This window comes from Poeciliopsis prolifica, unplaced genomic scaffold, assembly GCF_027474105.1.
Source record: "Poeciliopsis prolifica strain line A6 unplaced genomic scaffold, Auburn_PproV2 SCAFFOLD006, whole genome shotgun sequence".
Taxonomy (NCBI): domain Eukaryota; kingdom Metazoa; phylum Chordata; class Actinopteri; order Cyprinodontiformes; family Poeciliidae; genus Poeciliopsis; species Poeciliopsis prolifica.
Genome location: NW_026562381.1, coordinates 18,664,040 through 18,680,127, shown reverse-complemented (window position 1 = coordinate 18,680,127; position 16,088 = coordinate 18,664,040). Strand labels below are relative to the sequence as shown.

The 16,088-nt window shown below is 50.2% G+C and overlaps 3 protein-coding genes and 1 long non-coding RNA gene across 4 annotated transcripts; 2 read left to right on the top strand and 2 right to left on the bottom strand.

The window, feature by feature from the left end:
• Positions 1–234: 234 nt before the first annotated feature.
• On the top strand, positions 235–4,299 carry LOC129360614 (cytochrome c oxidase assembly protein COX18, mitochondrial-like). The gene is given in 7 exon segments (XM_055030943.1): positions 235–551; positions 553–685; positions 792–892; positions 3,329–3,483; positions 3,554–3,669; positions 3,746–3,853; positions 3,946–4,299. Coding segments are annotated over 7 exon segments (972 nt in total). The 5' UTR covers positions 235–354; the 3' UTR covers positions 4,108–4,299.
• Positions 4,300–4,402: 103 nt separating this feature from the next.
• LOC129360616 (insulin-like growth factor-binding protein 7) lies at positions 4,403–11,419 on the top strand. Its single transcript, XM_055030945.1, is given in 5 exon segments — positions 4,403–4,898; positions 4,900–4,984; positions 4,986–5,115; positions 6,866–7,063; positions 10,455–11,419. Coding segments are annotated over 4 exon segments (606 nt in total). The 5' UTR covers positions 4,403–4,704; the 3' UTR covers position 7,063; positions 10,455–11,419.
• Positions 11,420–11,733: 314 nt separating this feature from the next.
• On the bottom strand, positions 11,734–14,378 carry LOC129360615 (modulator of macroautophagy TMEM150B-like). Its single transcript, XM_055030944.1, has 6 exons — positions 14,270–14,378; positions 12,823–12,882; positions 12,684–12,751; positions 12,420–12,550; positions 12,172–12,328; positions 11,734–12,096 (listed from the first exon to the last, which is right to left on the bottom strand). Exons 1-6 carry the CDS (start codon positions 14,332–14,334, stop codon positions 11,891–11,893), a joined length of 687 nt encoding a protein of 228 aa, XP_054886919.1. The 5' UTR covers positions 14,335–14,378; the 3' UTR covers positions 11,734–11,890.
• Positions 14,379–14,385: 7 nt separating this feature from the next.
• On the bottom strand, positions 14,386–15,128 carry LOC129360621 (uncharacterized). The gene is made up of 3 exons (XR_008606072.1): positions 15,042–15,128; positions 14,531–14,604; positions 14,386–14,463 (listed from the first exon to the last, which is right to left on the bottom strand). It is a non-coding gene; the product is annotated as an uncharacterized LOC129360621 (long non-coding RNA).
• Between the last annotated feature and the right edge of the window lie 960 nt (positions 15,129–16,088).

The window sequence follows — 16,088 nt, the reverse complement described above, 5'->3', positions numbered from 1 at the left end:
GGTTTAATTCCTTCTAATGCCTTCACGTGCTGTCTCATCTTAGCCACTGCATGCTTTTATTGTGAATAGAAAAGGTTGTTTCCGGTGAACTGCCGTCAAAACAGCTAACTAGTATTTTAACTGTATTTTTTGTTTAAGTTATTTTTGTAGTTTTTTTGTTTTTTTTTTATCTCGATTTTATTTTATTCTTGTTGTTTTTGTTTTTCCAGCATGGTCTACGTCATACCTCCGCGCCGCATTGGTCAGTGACGTCATGTTTGAGTGACGCTCGGTCAGTTATGGGCTGCTGTGAGACAGACTGCTGATGAAGGTGAGGAAGAGGAGTTTTCTTAGCTTTAAAGTCACGTGGTCACCATGCTCACCGTGGGGGTGCTGGTGAGGTGCAGAGTCCTGCAGCCACGAGCACGTGACTTTCTGAGCAGGTGGGCTTCTCCTGTCCTTCCCTTCACCTGTCCAGCAGAGTCTCGCGTGAGGCCGGCGTCTGGGCTGGGAGGAGCCAGCGGCGCAGGTGGATGGTACGGCAGCCTGTCAGAATCCGCTCCAGTTCACCTGTGAGAACTTCCTGGTCAGCGCGCACCAAGTGAGCGGGTTGCCATGGTGGCTGAGCATCGCTATGGCAACAGCGTCCATCAGGACCTGCGTCACCCTGCCGCTGGCCGCCTACCAGCTGATCATCATTGCCAAGGTAGGTGGAGTTCAGCTTCATGAGCGAGACAGGGACCAGCTGTGGACTGATGTTGACCTCAGGTCACATGCTTCCTGGTAACCATGGCAACCTGCATGTGCTGCAGGTGGAGGCGCTGCAGGTGGAGATCTCTGAGCTGGCGAAGAGACTTCGATACGAGGTTTCAGTCCGAGGGAGAGAACGAGGGTGGACGGACAAGCAGAGCAGGTGAGGATCGACAGAACCAACCACCTGGTACCAGGTCTGGGTTCTGGTTCTGATCGGGTTCTTCTGGCACAGTCTGCAACCGGGTCGAATCAGGTGGTTCTGGTTCCTCCTCAGTTCCAGGTGTCTTCCTGCTCATCCATCAACGCTTTTCTTTCTCCCCATCTCAATGTATTGCATTAAAAATGGTTGATGGAAATGACAACCTGAAATTACCTGATCAGTTTGCAAAAGTGTTTCTGTGCTCGCTTGAGGCATAAGAGTTAACACGTTAAAGCCGAGATGGAAACAGGTTTGCTGAACAAGTTCTAACGTAGCAAACGCTGCCGTCTACTGGTGGGTGTGAGCCGTACCAGAGGCACCAAACTCGAGAAGAATCTCCCTGCAGCACACAGGAAGGGGCGGGACGGACCGGTCAGTCTCATGCCTTATATGATTTAGAAATGTAATTATATTAGTTGTGTTGCTACCCCACGCCACTGGAGGCAGTATCAGGCCCCAAAGGTGGAAATATATCACAGATTTCAAAGGAAAATAAAAACAATAGACCGCGGATAATAAAGAAAATAGCGCCCCCTTCACTTTCAGAGTGCAATGGTCCCATTTCCATATCAGGCATGAGACTGACAGCGGTCCGTCGCCCGTCCTGCTTCCTGCAGCCAAGCGTAGCGTCAGCAGCATCTGATGACTTTGCATAGCCTAGTTGATTCCAAACCATCTGGATCAGGGGAGCTCAAACTTTTTGAGACCAAGATCTACTTTTTCTCTCACCAGCCGGCTGAGATCTACCTCATGACATGAAGACATAGAAATTATAAATGAAACCCTATTGACTCATTTTCTATGCAAATATCCATCAGTTTTATCAGAAATGATAAAGTGATAGAAATGATAATGCAGTTTCTTCCTCAGTGAGATTCTGACTCTGGAAGCAGGTTACTGGTTTCAGTAGGTTACTGGTTTCAACAGGTTACTGGTTTCAGTAGGTTACTGGTTTCAGTAGGTTACTGGTTTCAGTAGGTTACTGGTTTCAGTAGGTTACTGGTTTCAGTAGGTTACTGGTTTCAGCAGGTTACTGGTTTCAGTAGGTTACTGGTTTCAGTAGGTTACTGGTTTCTCAGTCAGAAGCTGGTTGTAAACCTGAGGCCAGCAGCTGTCAGTCAGTTCTGGTGGATCTGAAATTTGGTTTGATGACGTCAATATGAGAAACTGCAGACTGATGGGAGGAAGCAAAGAGCTCTGCAGAGGGAAAGGCAAATCTGCTGAATTTGGGATATAATTAATGTAATTTGACACAATTATTGTGGTAGAAGCCATTTGTTTGTTAAAACTTAATCAAATATATTTGTCCTATTTGATGTTGGTTGTGACGTTTACTGCAAACGAACGAGGTCATCAGTCCAAGTCTGTCGTTTATTGAATGTTCAGAAACTCCAGCGGCTGTGATGAACCACAGCGAAGGAAAACAAAGTAGAATAACCTGAACAGGTGATCAACTCAGAACCACTCGCACCTTTTTACTCTTTTTCTCTCTTTATTGTTAAGCACACCCGTTGCCGTGGCAACCGCCTGCGCCCCGCAAGCCGAGCAAAGATTACGTTAAAAATGTTCAGTCCGTTACGATATCAGGTCTCAGGCTTTATTATTATTTAATGAAGCTACAAACGTTTTGGATCTTAGTGAATATTTTGAAAAGTCTGTCAGAAGAGGAAGTGCTGCTCTCAGCGTCCTGCAGAGATCCACTCAAAACCTGATGCAGATCGACCGGTAGATCGCGATCGACGTATTGAGCACCCTTGATTTAGACAGAATCACTTCCTTTTGTTTTTTTGTTGCAACTTTTTAAAAATTTCCTCAAAATTGGAATGAAGGTTGGATAGAAACATGGAGTTCTCACACACTCTTTCTTCTCACGTTTCAGATTGTAAAAGTTATTTCTGGAAGAATGGAACCTAAATGAAGAAGTTTAAAGGACCAGTTTGTTTTCCTTTTTATAGCCCACTATGTTTCCTTCAGTTGTTATAACATGTTATATACATCAATTATGGCTCAATATTAATAGAAATGTGCCCTTCTGATTTAACTTCTTAAAATTGGGTCTCTGTGTCTTTAAGAACTCCTGCTCTGAAGCTCCGCCTTCAGGAAGTCATCCCAACATGGCTCCTCTTTAACCCTTTAATGTTTTTACTCAGAGCTACAGCTCCTATAATGAGCTCAGCAGCTGATTGCTAATTGCTGGTGGCTAGTCTGAAGGAGCTGATTGGGGGAGGAGCTGTCCCTTGAAGGCGGGGCTACGTCCACCCGGGCAGTTAGCAGCTGAATGGTTGCCATGGATATTAAAGGACTTCTCAAACATGAAAGAATCGGGGTTGGACCGAGTCCCGAAAGGAACCGGAGTTCTGTTTCTGGGCTCTGAAAAGGTTCTGATTCTGTTCACAGGGTCCAGTTTCAGAAGAACCTGCGGCGTCTGGTTTCGCAGCTCTACGTCCGGGACAACTGCCACCCGTTCAAAGCCAGCCTGCTGGTCTGGGTCCAGCTGCCGCTCTGGGTCGGCCTGTCTCTGGCGCTGCGGAACCTCAGCCTGGACCGGCCAGGTAGGTGCTGGTCTGGTTCTGGTTGGGTCCTGGTTCTGGTTCTGGTCTGATCTCGTGTGTTCCTGTGCAGCGCTGCATGACGAGCTGGCAGCAGGAGGCGCTCTGTGGTTCCCGGACCTCACGGTACCGGACTCCACCTGGGTCCTGCCGGTCTGCCTGGGCCTCACCAACCTGCTCATCCTGGAGGTCGGTCTGGGGGCGGAGCCACGCCAGCTGGACAGTGATGTCATCGCGCTGATGTCATCTCTCTCTTCTTCTTCAGGTGTTTTCTCTGCAGAGAGTCGGAGCGTCGCGTTTCCAGCGGCTGGTTCTGAACGGGTTCAGAGGGTTCTCGGTTCTGATGATCCCCATCGCTGCCTCTGTCCCGTCGGTGAGCTAAACGAGTCAGAATTAGATCTGGATCAGAACCGGGTCCCAGGTGTTTTATTTTGAAGAGACTAATGTCCTGTTTCCTCCTCACAGTCCATGGCTCTGTACTGGTTCTGCTCCAGTCTGGTCGGGTTCAGTCACAACCTCCTACTGCGCTCACCAGCCGTCCGCAGAACCGTTGGGCTGCCGGCGCCGCGGTCCGAAACGCCGTACCAGGACCTCCTGTCAGCCTTCATCAGCAAGTACTGGAGGTAGAGCCACCTGGCCGGGTTCTACTGGTACCACCCTGGCTCTATCGGTGGTTCTGCTTGGTTCTACAGTGAAACCGGTCCAGAGAACATGGGCTGCAGCTTCCTCATCCGTCTTGGTTCTGGTAGAACCGGGCTTCATGTGGGACTCTTTGAATGTAGTGGTGATAATAAAGTTCTGTGGTTCTGATCGTGTTCATCTGGTGAACGTCAGGTTCTGGTTAGTCGTCTGGATGGGTTTGGGTTCTGGCTGGTGCTGACCAGAACCGGGTTTGTTTTGGGTTCTGGAGGTGAAAATGTTCTGGGAATCTTGATGAAATAATAACAGGAAGGAAAAACTCCCAGCTTGGACTGGGAGGCTTCCTGGTTCCCAGACTGGGAGTCTGGGTCAAACTGGGATCTGAATGTGAGGAATGTGGAGGCAGAAGTTCCGGTAAGGACCGGCCGGTACCGATCCAATCAATAATCAGATACCTTTCAGCTCATTTGGATCAGAAAGTTCTAGCCGGTCTGTGTTCGGTTCAACCGGTCTGGGTTCGGTTCGGGCTGTGGGCGGGGCCAGCAGCCCCCTCAGCTCTCAGTCCAGATCAGATCTCGGAGTGCCATGACGTCCCGCCGCCTCTCCCTGCTTCTGCTGCCGCTGCTGGTTCCGGTTCTGCGGGCCGGGCCGGGCTGCGCTCCGTGTGACCCTGCGGGATGCGCTCCTCTCCCGGCTGCGGGATGCCCCGCCGGCTCGCTGCGGGACTCCTGCGGTTGCTGCGCGGTGTGCGCCGCGTCGGAGGGCGAGGCGTGCGGCGGCAGCGCGCCGCTGCGGCTTCGGGTTGGAGTGCGTCAGGAGCGGCGACGACAAGCGGAGCAAAACCGGCGTGTGCGCGTGCAAGACCAAACTACCAGGTGTGCGGATCCGACGGAACCACGTACAGGAGCGGCTGCGCCCTGAGGAGCGCCAGCATGGCGGCGGCGCGGGGCGGCAGGGAGCCAATCAGCGTCCAGAACAAAGGCCGCTGCGCCGCAGGTGAGACGAACCTCAGGTGTCACATCCGTGTTCTGGTACCTCAAAGATTAAAATGAAAACATAACAGAAGATACAGAAAAATTTTTCAGCAGCAAAAAACATTTGAATGAAACGTTTTTCTATAAGAAACTTATTAAGTCAAGAAATTGTTCAATTATCAGAATATCAATGAAACCTTCAGGCACCTGTTATGATTATTATTGAACTGTTTTATTATTGAACAGCTCAAGTTGTTCATCCAGATGTTTCTGCAGGTTTTCTCACCTGTCCGTTCCAGCTCCGGTCCGGTTCTGTTCGGGTTCTGTTGGGGTTCGGTTCTGGACCTTAAACAGAAATATGTGTTAAGAGCAGTTTTGAGTTTTGGCAAACACCAAAAATGTGTTTTAATAAATGACCAGTTCTGCAGATCAAACATGTTTTATTGTCAAGAAGAAATGATTGAGAAATCAAACTGAAAGTTTTGTTCAGTGATATAATCTCTGCTGGTCATAAAATTCCTCATAAACATTGATTTATTGAAATGGCTCCAATAATTTATATTTAAATGATAACTTAAGTTGCTTTATTTTTAAGCCTTTTTTTAGTTTGTCATGTCCTGAGTGATGGAGAAACAACAGATGGAAATGAATATCTGGGCGTTTTATAACTTAAACATAGAAACTTAAAGCACCAGGGTTCAAACAGAAAATGTTCCGATTATTTAGTGCTTTTAAAGGCTCTATGTTGAAAACAGTGAGAAATAAAGACATAACTTCAGATTCTTCTATCTGTTCTGGGCTCCATTTGATCCTCCATCCACTGTCTTATAATTCTCTAAAACTTATTAATGATACGTTTGCTGCCTTCCATAAAAAAGCTCAAGTCTATGAATCAGTGTTGCTAATGAGGCAGCTCAGGATGGTTCAGTCAAAGTAATAAAATGACCAGCAGTCTGATCTTTATTGTAAACGAGTTTCTTCTATTTGAGCAGTGAAAGGAAATAAAATGTTTACTTGTCTTTTGCTTAAAGTATTTACTTACTGGAGGGTTTTATGTTTGTGCTGCAGAGTGGCAGCGAACAGCTAGCGGCTAACAGCTAGCGGCTAACAGCTTGCGGCTAACAGCTAGCGTCTCACGCTAACGGAGCCGGTTCCGTTCAGCTGCTGTTGCTCCGCCTGCCTTTTGGACTGAACCATTGTTCTAACAATGGGGGGACCTAAAAATTAATTTGTATTTTTTTCTGAGATCCCTGTTGGTCCTGACCCGGTCTCTGTTGGTTCTGACCCGGTACCTGTGGGTCCTGACCCGGTCTCTGTTGGTTCTGACCCGGTCCCTGTTGGTCCTGACCTGGTCTCTGTTGGTTCTGACCCGATCTCTGTTGGTCCTGACCTGGTCTCTGTTGGTTCTGACCCAGTTCCTGTTGGTCGTGACCCGGTACCTGTGGGTCCTGACCCGGTCGCTGTTGGTTCTGACCCTATCCCTGTTTGTCCTGACCCGGTCTCTGTTGGTTCTGACCCGATCTCTGTTGGTCCTGACCTGGTCTCTGTTGGTTCTGACCCAGTTCCTGTTGGTCGTGACCCGGTCCCTGTTGGTTCTGACCCGGTCGCTGTTGGTTCTGACCCTATCCCTGTTGGTCCTGACCCGGTCCCTGTTGGTCCTGACCCGGTCGCTGTTGGTTCTGACCCTATCCCTGTTGGTCCTGACCCAGTCTCTGTTGGTTCTGACCCGATCTCTGTTGGTCCTGACCTGGTCTCTGTTGGTTCTGACCCAGTTCCTGTTGGTCGTGACCCGGTCCCTGTTGGTCCTGACCCGGTCCCTGTTGGTCCTGACCTGGTCCCTCAGATCTCCCCGCTGACTGAAGAAGAAGAAGGATCCTACGAGTGTCACGCCTCCAACTCCAGAGGCGAAGCGTCGGCCATCGGAGCCGTCCACCTGGTCCGGTCCGTCGATGACATCATCCTCAAATGAGGTAACCAGAACTCTGACATCATCTGTAGACTGACACAACCAACAAGTGTCATGGTAACACACCCTGCCTCTCATCAACCAGTAACATTGATCCTGATTGGTTGAACATGATTAGTTGAGCCTCGTTGATTGAGGTTAGATGTTGAAGAACAGAACCTGATATAGGAAAACAGTTTATCTCTGTCCGTCCGTAATCCATCATCCATCCATCCATCCATCCATCAACCATCCATCCGTCAATCAACCATCCATCCGTCCATCCATCATCCATCCATCCATCCATCATCCATCCATCCATCCGTCCATCCATCAATCAACCATCCATCCATCCATCAACCATCCATCCGTCCATCAACCATCCATCCGTCCATCCATCATCCATCCATCCATCCATCCATCCATCCATCCATCCATCCATCCGTCCATCCATCCATATCCATCCATCAACCATCCATCCATCCATCATCAACCATCCATCCATCCATCCATCATCCATCCATCCGTCCATCCATCATCCATCCATCCATCCCTCCATCCATCCATCATCCGTACATCCATCCATCATCCGTACATCCATCCATCCGTGCGTCCGTCCATCCATCCATATCCATCCATCAACCACCCGTCCATCCATCCGTCCGTCCGTCCGTCCATCCATCCATCCATCCATCCATCATCCATCCATCCATCCATCATCCATCCGTCCGTCCGTCCATCTGTCCGTCCGTCCATCCATCCATCCATCCATCCATCCATCCGTCCGTCCGTCCGTCCGTCCGTCCGTCCATCCATCCATCCGTCCGTCCGTCCATCTGTCCGTCCGTCCATCCCATCCGTATACATCCGTCCGTCCATCCATCCATCCATACATCCCATCCCTCCGTCCGTCCGTCCGTCCGTCCATCCTTCCATACATCCCATCCGTCTGTCCGTCCGTCCATCCATCCATCCGTCCCTCCGTCCGTCATCCATCCATCCGTCCGTCCCCATCCATCCATCATCCATCCTCCATCCGTCCATCCATCCATCAATACATCCATCCATCCATCCGTCCATCCATCCATCCATCCGTCCATCCGTCCGTCCATCCATCCATCCATCCATCCATCCATCCGTCCATCCATCCATCCATCCATCCGTACATCCATCCATCCATCCGTCCGTCCTTCCGTCCATCCATCCATCCGTCCATCCATCCATCCATCATCCATCCATCCATCCCTCCGTCCCTCCGTCCGTCCGTTCATCCATCCATCCATCCGTCCGTCCATCCATCCATCCGTTCCGTCCGTCCGTCCATCCATCCATCCATCCATCCATCATCCATCCCTCCGTCCGTCCGTTCATCCATCCATCCATCCGTCCGTCCATCCATCCATCCATCCATCCATCATCCATCCATCCATCCTCCGTCCGTCCGTCCATCCATCAGCCGTGTCGTCCGTCCATCCATCCATCCATCCTCCGTCCGTCCGTCCATCCATCCATCCATCCTCCGTCCGTCCGTCCATCATCCATCCACCGTCCGTCTGTCCATCATCCATCCAGCCGTCCGTCCGTCCATCCATCCATCCATCCCTCCGTCCCTCCGTCCGTCCGTCATCCATCCATCCGTCCGTCATCCATCCATCCATCCATCCATCCCTCCTCCATCCATCCATCATCATCCATCCATCCATCCCTCCGTCCGTCCGTCCATCCATCCATCCAGCCGTCCGTCGTCCGTCCATCCATCCATCCATCCCTCCGTCCGTCCGTCCATCCATCCATCCAGCCGTCCGTCTGTCCATCCATCCATCCAGCCGTCCGTCCGTCCATCCATCCATCCATCCGTCCATCCATCCTTCCATACATCCATCCGTCCGTCCATCCATCCATCCATACATCCATCCCTCCGTCCGTCCGTCCGTCCGTCCATCCTTCCATCCATCCCATCCCTCCGTCCGTCCGTCCGTCCATCCATCCATCCGTTCGTCCGTCCGTCCGTCCATCCATCCATCCATCCATCCCTCCGTCCCTCCGTCCGTCCGTCCGTCCATCCATCCATCCATCCCTCCGTCCCTCCGTCCGTCCGTTCCATCCATCCATCCATCCGTCCGTCCATCCATCCATCATCCATCCATCCATCCATCCATCCATCCATTCATCCATCCATCCATCCCTCCGTCCGTCCGTCCATCCATCCATCCAGCCGTCCGTCGTCCGTCCATCCATCCATCCATCCCTCCGTCCGTCCGTCCATCCATCCATCCAGCCGTCCGTCTGTCCATCCATCCATCCAGCCGTCCGTCCGTCCATCCATCCATCCATCCGTCCATCCATCCATCCATACATCCCATCCCTCCGTCCATCCGTCCGTCCGTCCATCCTTCCATCCATCCCATCCCTCCGTCCGTCCGTCCGTCCATCCATCCATCCATTCGTCCGTCTGTCCGTCATCCATCCATCCATCCATCCGTCCGTCCGTCCATCCATCCATCCGTCCATCCATCCATCCATCCATCCCTCCATCCATCCATCCATTCATCCATCCATCCCTCCGTCCGTCCGTCCGTCCATCCATCCATCCCTCCGTCCGTCCGTCCATCCATCCATCCATCCATCCCTCCATCCATCCATCCATCATCCATCCATCCATCCGCCGTCCGTCGTCCGTCCATCCATCCATCCATCCTCCGTCCGTCCGTCCATCCGTCCATCCGCCGTCCGTCGTCCATCCATCCATCCATCCTCCATCCATCATCCATCCATCCATCCGTCCGTCCGTCCGTCCATCCATCCATCCTCCGTCCGTCCGTCCATCCATCCATCCATCCCCATCATCCATCCATCCATCCATCATCATCCATCCATCCATCCAGCCGTCCGTCGGTCCGTCCATCCATCCATCCATCCCTCCGTCCGTCCGTCCATCCATCCATCCAGCCGTCCGTCTGTCCATCCATCCATCCAGCCGTCCGTCTGTCCATCCATCCATCCATCCATCCATCCAGCCGTCCTCGTCCATCCATCCATCCATCCATCCATCCATCCATCCATCCATCCATCCATCCATCCATCTGTCCGTCCGTTCATCCATCCGTCCGTCGTTGGGGTCATGAGGCCTGGTGGTCCCCAGAGATCAATAGGTGAGAGGCGGGGTCACCATGCCTCGCAGTGGTTAGCATTAGCTTCTGCTAATTATTTGTTAATTAAGTTCTCCAAAGCCAGAGAACATGGTGCCATGTTCTACCTTCACGTCAAAGATTTTTCTGAAGGATTCACTCTGAGCTTCTCAGGCTGCAAATCAGGAAGTCCAGCCCAGAAGATGACAGCTTCCTGTTGTGGACAGGAAGCTGTCCAGGACTTCCTGTCTACAGCTGGGTGTAACTGGAGGCTTGTTCTCGTTTCAGGGATGACGGACGAGCCGATGTGATCACACAACCGACTTCATCAACTTCAGACTTTTCTGTTTCTTTCTCATTTATTTTAACCTTTGAACTCATTAGAAATGTAACTCTTGTTTAAACTTTGAATTATTTATTATAGTTTTCTTTCCTTCTCTTACCTTTATTTTGAAGGGCAGGTTTACCAGAACTCAGCCACAGGTTATTTCTCCTTACATGAGTTTTATGTTCTGTATTCGGACCTTTGGGTCGTTCAGAACCTTCCTGATCAAAATCGGTTCTTCTGAGTAAAATCAAAATGCGATTTTCCATCCTGCTGATTTTCTCTTAAGATCTGTTTTTTTATAAAAGTGAATAAACCAGATTATAACCAAACTCATGATTCTGTTCATATTGAGCTCAAACACCAAACCGGACCGATGAACCTTCAGAGCCACACAGAACCTGAAACCAATCAGAACCTGCTGACCAGGCCAGAGGTCCTAAACAAATCCCCCAGAGACAGTCCAGAGACCGACCAGAGACTGACCAGAGACCGACCAGAGACCCAAGGCAGCCGATCCGTCCAGCTGTTCTCTACCAACCGGGCTTGCAGCCTCCCAACATGATGACCTGAACTGGAGACCATCTGAAGGCAGCGACATAACCTGAGTGTTTAGCCTGGATTCTGTCTAAAGCTAATAATGAAGAATTAGCAGCAGATTTATAAACATCCACAGTCCAAATTTAAACATCTCTTTTTTTCCCCTCAGAGGCTTTTTGTAGCTCTACCGTCCCTGAGACGACAGCAGGGTGAGGAGGGGGAAGACGTGGCAAACATGGTCAGGAATCAAACCTGCGACGGCCGCGTCGCAACCTCCAAACGCCAACATCATAATTCTCTTCAAAGAAGTCCTTGATGCCCCAATCATTCTCTGACAAACATCTCAAAATATTAATACTTTTTCACATTTATCAATAAATAAATGGACACCTGAAAAACCATCCATGTGACCATCTTTCAACCCTATTGATTGCTGATTGCATTCTATTTTTCAGATTATTAATAATGCCTCATTATCTGCGAATAATGCTTTATTGATTCTAAAATTGAAATAAAGCTTTGAGCCGGTTGGGTTTTCTTATCCCAAGTTCTGGATCGGCTTGGATTGGACCTGAGAATCATCCGAGCTTTTCCTGCTGGAGGCCAGCAGGTGGCGCCAGAGCCTGAAATGAACTTGTGACTTTTAAAAGAAATCAAAGGCAGAAAATTCTGTAGCGAGAGAGAAAGAGAGGATGGATTTCATTTTATTGGTAGTAATATTTTTGTAAATGCATCTGTTCAGCACAACAGTGATGAAGGTGAGCTTCAGCTCAAACCGGACCCGGGTCACTTCAGTGACCCTTTGACCCACAGAGACCTGAACGCGGGAATGTTTCCATGGTGACAGAGAGGCGGGTGGTCAGAGCGGCGTCTCTGGCTCCGGGTCTCCTGGTTTGTACTGAGCCTCGGCGGAGCTGTGGCTGCCACAACCCTTTATGATGAGTTTGCATTTAATGTCTGCAAACTCGAACACAAAGAGCGGGTAGAGCAGGAAGAACAGCGAGGCCAGCGTCCACTCACAGATGGCGGCGGCGTGGTAATGATGAGAGAAATGGAAGCCCACCACTGGAGAGACGGTCAAGGACAACAAGGACCAAACAAACCCCTGCTGGTTCCTGTGGATCCAGACAGAAAGGATACGGCAGCAGAGCAGAACGGTGCAGACGCAGCACAGAGCCAATCCACAATATTTCAGGATCTGGTTGCTGATGAGGAACAGCTGGATCCAGAGGTAGGCCAGGCCACCAACAAACCCCAGAAACGCACCGACGTAATGAACCCATTGGATGGATGAGACCTGAAACCCAAACAGACACAGGAAGCAGAGTTCAATCAGAACCAGCAGCTCCTCTGAACCCTCAGAGCTTCTGCTGGGCCGGAGACCGGACCTGGAAGTTTCCGGTGACGGATAATCCCACGGAGGAGACGATTCCCAAACCGAAGCTGGCGAAGTTGAGATGGCGGGAGCACTTTGGACAATCCTTCAGACATCGGAACCGCAGAGTCTCGAATATCAGAGCTGCAGAGAGACGGAGCGTTTCTTCAGAACCGGAAGAACCGAGCAGCCACCTTCAGTTTCACGTCTCAGGGCAGAAGAAACCTAAAAACTGGTTCTGAAGGGAGAAGACGAACATGAAGCAGCACTATCTTACCAAGGATACAGCCGTTATTGCAGACCTGAGAGAACCAGCAGCTGGCAGGAGGTTTGTCTCCACAGGTACTGACAACAGGAGCAAACATCAGCGTCAGTCAGCAGCAGCAGGATGTTTCATCCAGACATTTCCTACAGACCTGATGTACGGAAAATGCTCTGTCAGATCCACCGTCCCACTCAACCAGGCCACTCCAAACCTGAAGGACGACATCGTCACAACATGAATCCAGATCAGCGACAGGTGATTCCATCCACCGTCTGCAGGCCGAAAACTAATCTGAGCTTTTAGTCTGAATATCAAACGCAGCAGGAAGGAGGCAGCAGGACGTTCACATGAAAGCCCAAAGGAAGGTTCAGGAACAGATAATGGAGGATCCAGCAGAACGAAAGGGAAGAAGAGCAGAAATACTGAGATGGAAACGAGAAAGGAACAAAGAGCTAATGATAGGGAAGTGGCTGCAGCTGGGGAAGGGAGCAGGAAGAGGCAGGCTGAGGGAGAGCAGAAACACTGTGGAGTGGAAAAGTATTCACATCCTTCCTGATTTCCTGTTATCTGTAAGTTTGAGGTTTACAGAACATCCAACCAATTTAACCACCAAAGACTCGACCAGGAGACACAATGTAGTTTTTAAATGAAGGTGTTCATTATTAAGGAAGGAAAAACCCCAAACCTACAAGTTAAACCTGTTAAAACTCGTCTGTGGTTCGACACGCTGTCAGGAGAGAAGCAAGTCCTGAAAGACTTTAGCAGCGTCCTGAGGACAGACCAGGCCAAGGTTGGACTCTGGAAGGATCGTCAGCTGGGCAGCTGTTAGCATCCAGCCACTAAGAAGATCATTTCTGTTTTCACAGAATAAAGGACACCCTGTTGGACAGAAAGTAAGTGCGTCTGCCGTCACCTGTCCTGTTACATCTGGAGCAAAAGTCAAACTGCATTCCAGAAGGAGAACCTCTTGGCAACAGCAAAGCATGGTGGTGGAAGTATGATTGTCTGGGACTTGCTGTGATAAATGGAGCCACGAATCCGTCTGTCAGCAGGTCTGGAAACTTGATCAAGTCCAAGTCCAGGTTGTTTATCGTCTACCAACATGAAGGTTCTGGAGTGGTCTAGTCAAAGTCTGTGATGGTTAGAAGGGCGTTGATTTTAGAAAATCTTCAAATGTGGCTAAATTAGAGGAATTCTGCAAAAACGAGTGGTGACATGTTCGTCCAGAGCTGGAATAACTTTGTTCTATTTTATAGAAACTATTTCACATTTTCTAACTTCAACAGAAACGTCTAAATGTTGAGTTTCTGTCTGGATGACGGAACCTGAACCAGAACCAGAACCAGAACCTGAACCTGAACCAGAACCAGAATCAGAACCAGAACCAGAACCAGAACCAGACTGGGTCCTGGTTTTATTCCTAATCGCTGCATGAACTCATGTTGTCTCTGACTTGGATCCAGACCGACTTCATTATCCCACAAGCCACAACAAATCAACCTGATTCCAGCTGAACGGAGCTTGGAAACCTGTTTCCACGACAGAAGCTTCTGATTGAGGCCAGCAGATGATGAATGAGGAAGAGGAAGGAGACTCACACGGTCCAGATGCCCAGGACGCCGTTCAGGCCGGCCAGGATGGGGACGACCACCAGAGGACCCATCAGATCCGGATGGAGCTGCAGACCGTCACAGACTGCTGCAGACTGCTGCTGACCGCCGCAGAACCAGGTCGGAGGAAACCCAGAGAAAAGTTGCTCTTGATGAGTTTCTTCCTTTCAGTTTGGTAGAAGCTGCTCAAGAAAACACAACGAATGGGATCCCAACATCCAACCTCCAGGTTCACCTGCTGGAGCTCACCTGTTTGGTCTGAAGGCCTTCGGTCAGCTGACCAGACTTCAGATTAATGGACTTCAGCTGCTGCTAAGCAGAAGCTAGAAATAAAGAGACAAAGGAACAAACCATCAATCCCAGTAGAAACCAGCTGCTGTCCTGAAGCCGCGTCTCGTTGGGAAGAACAAACAGCACAAAGAATCGAAAGCATTTTTAGAGATGAGGTTTTCCTTCCACCGAGTTTCTGTTCTGCTTCTTCCTTCCTTTAATAACTCAAAAGGCCAAAGGAGGAGATTTCCGAGAAGTCCAACATCTGATTCCTCAGAAGAACTGGCTATACTGGTCTGAACCAGAACCAGAACCAGAACCAGGAACAGAATCCTCTGGTTCAGAAGGAGAGGTAGAGATGCCATCTGTGAAACATCTGAAGGTAGAAAACCTGCTGCTGTGAAAATGAAATTAATAGAGAAAAATGTTCTGGTTCTGTTTTATAATCAGTTCATGAAGTTGATTTAATATCCATCCAGTTTCTGATCACCTCCTCCATAACGGGGTCGGGAGGAGCTGCTGCCTCTCCAGCTGCGTTCTGGGCGAGAGGCGGGTCACCTGGTCACCTGGACACCTGGACACCTGGACACCTGGACACCTGGACACCTGGACACTTGGACACCTGGACACTTGGACACCTGGACCTGGACAGGTCGCCAGTCTGTCACAGGGCAACACAGTGACAAACAGGAGAAACTACCACACACACACACACACACACAACATGGGAGAATGTGCAACGATCAATTAAACTGACTGTCATGTTTTTGGACTGTGGGGGGAAACCGGAGAGAACCTGGAGAGAACCTGGAGAGAACCCACCACGCACAGAGAGAACATGCAGACTCCGTGCAGAAAGACCCCGGGCCGGGAATCGAACCCAGAACCTTCTTGCTGCAAGGCAACAGCGCTACCCACTGCTCCACTGTGCTGCCCATGTTGATTTAACAGAGACAAATTATCTAAAAACTTTTCGGGTTCATTTCTGAGTTTTGCTTAAAGGGTCAGGGTTAGGGTCGGGGTCAGGGTCAGGATCGGGGTCAGGGTTAGGGTCGGGTTTCCAGATTTACAGAGAATACCAGAGCAAGTTGTAATAAAGAGGAAGAACGACTGTTAACAGGTGTGGTCTGGATGGAGGTCGTCACAAACCAGGCGAGTCTTTGACTGCTTGACCAGGAACTAGGAACGGGGTTCCTAAGAACGGGGTTCCTAGGAACGGGGTTCCTAAGAACGGGGTTCCTAGGAACGGGGTTCCTAAGAACGGGGTTCCTAGGAACGGGGTTCCTAGGAACGGGGTTCCTAAGAACGGGGTTCCTAGGAACGGGGTTCCTAAGAACGGGGTTCCTAGGAACGGGGTTCCTAGTTCCTGCCGCAGCACAGGTGCTGTGTGGCAGCGCCTGTGCTGCTCGCTTCTCCTCTGAGGCGCTGCTACATCACCTGCAGCACATCTCACAACAACGGCACATAACTAAAGCTTAAATCTCAGATCTTATGCTTGTTACTGCTGCTGAAGTGAAGCTGGTCTCTGATGAGTCTG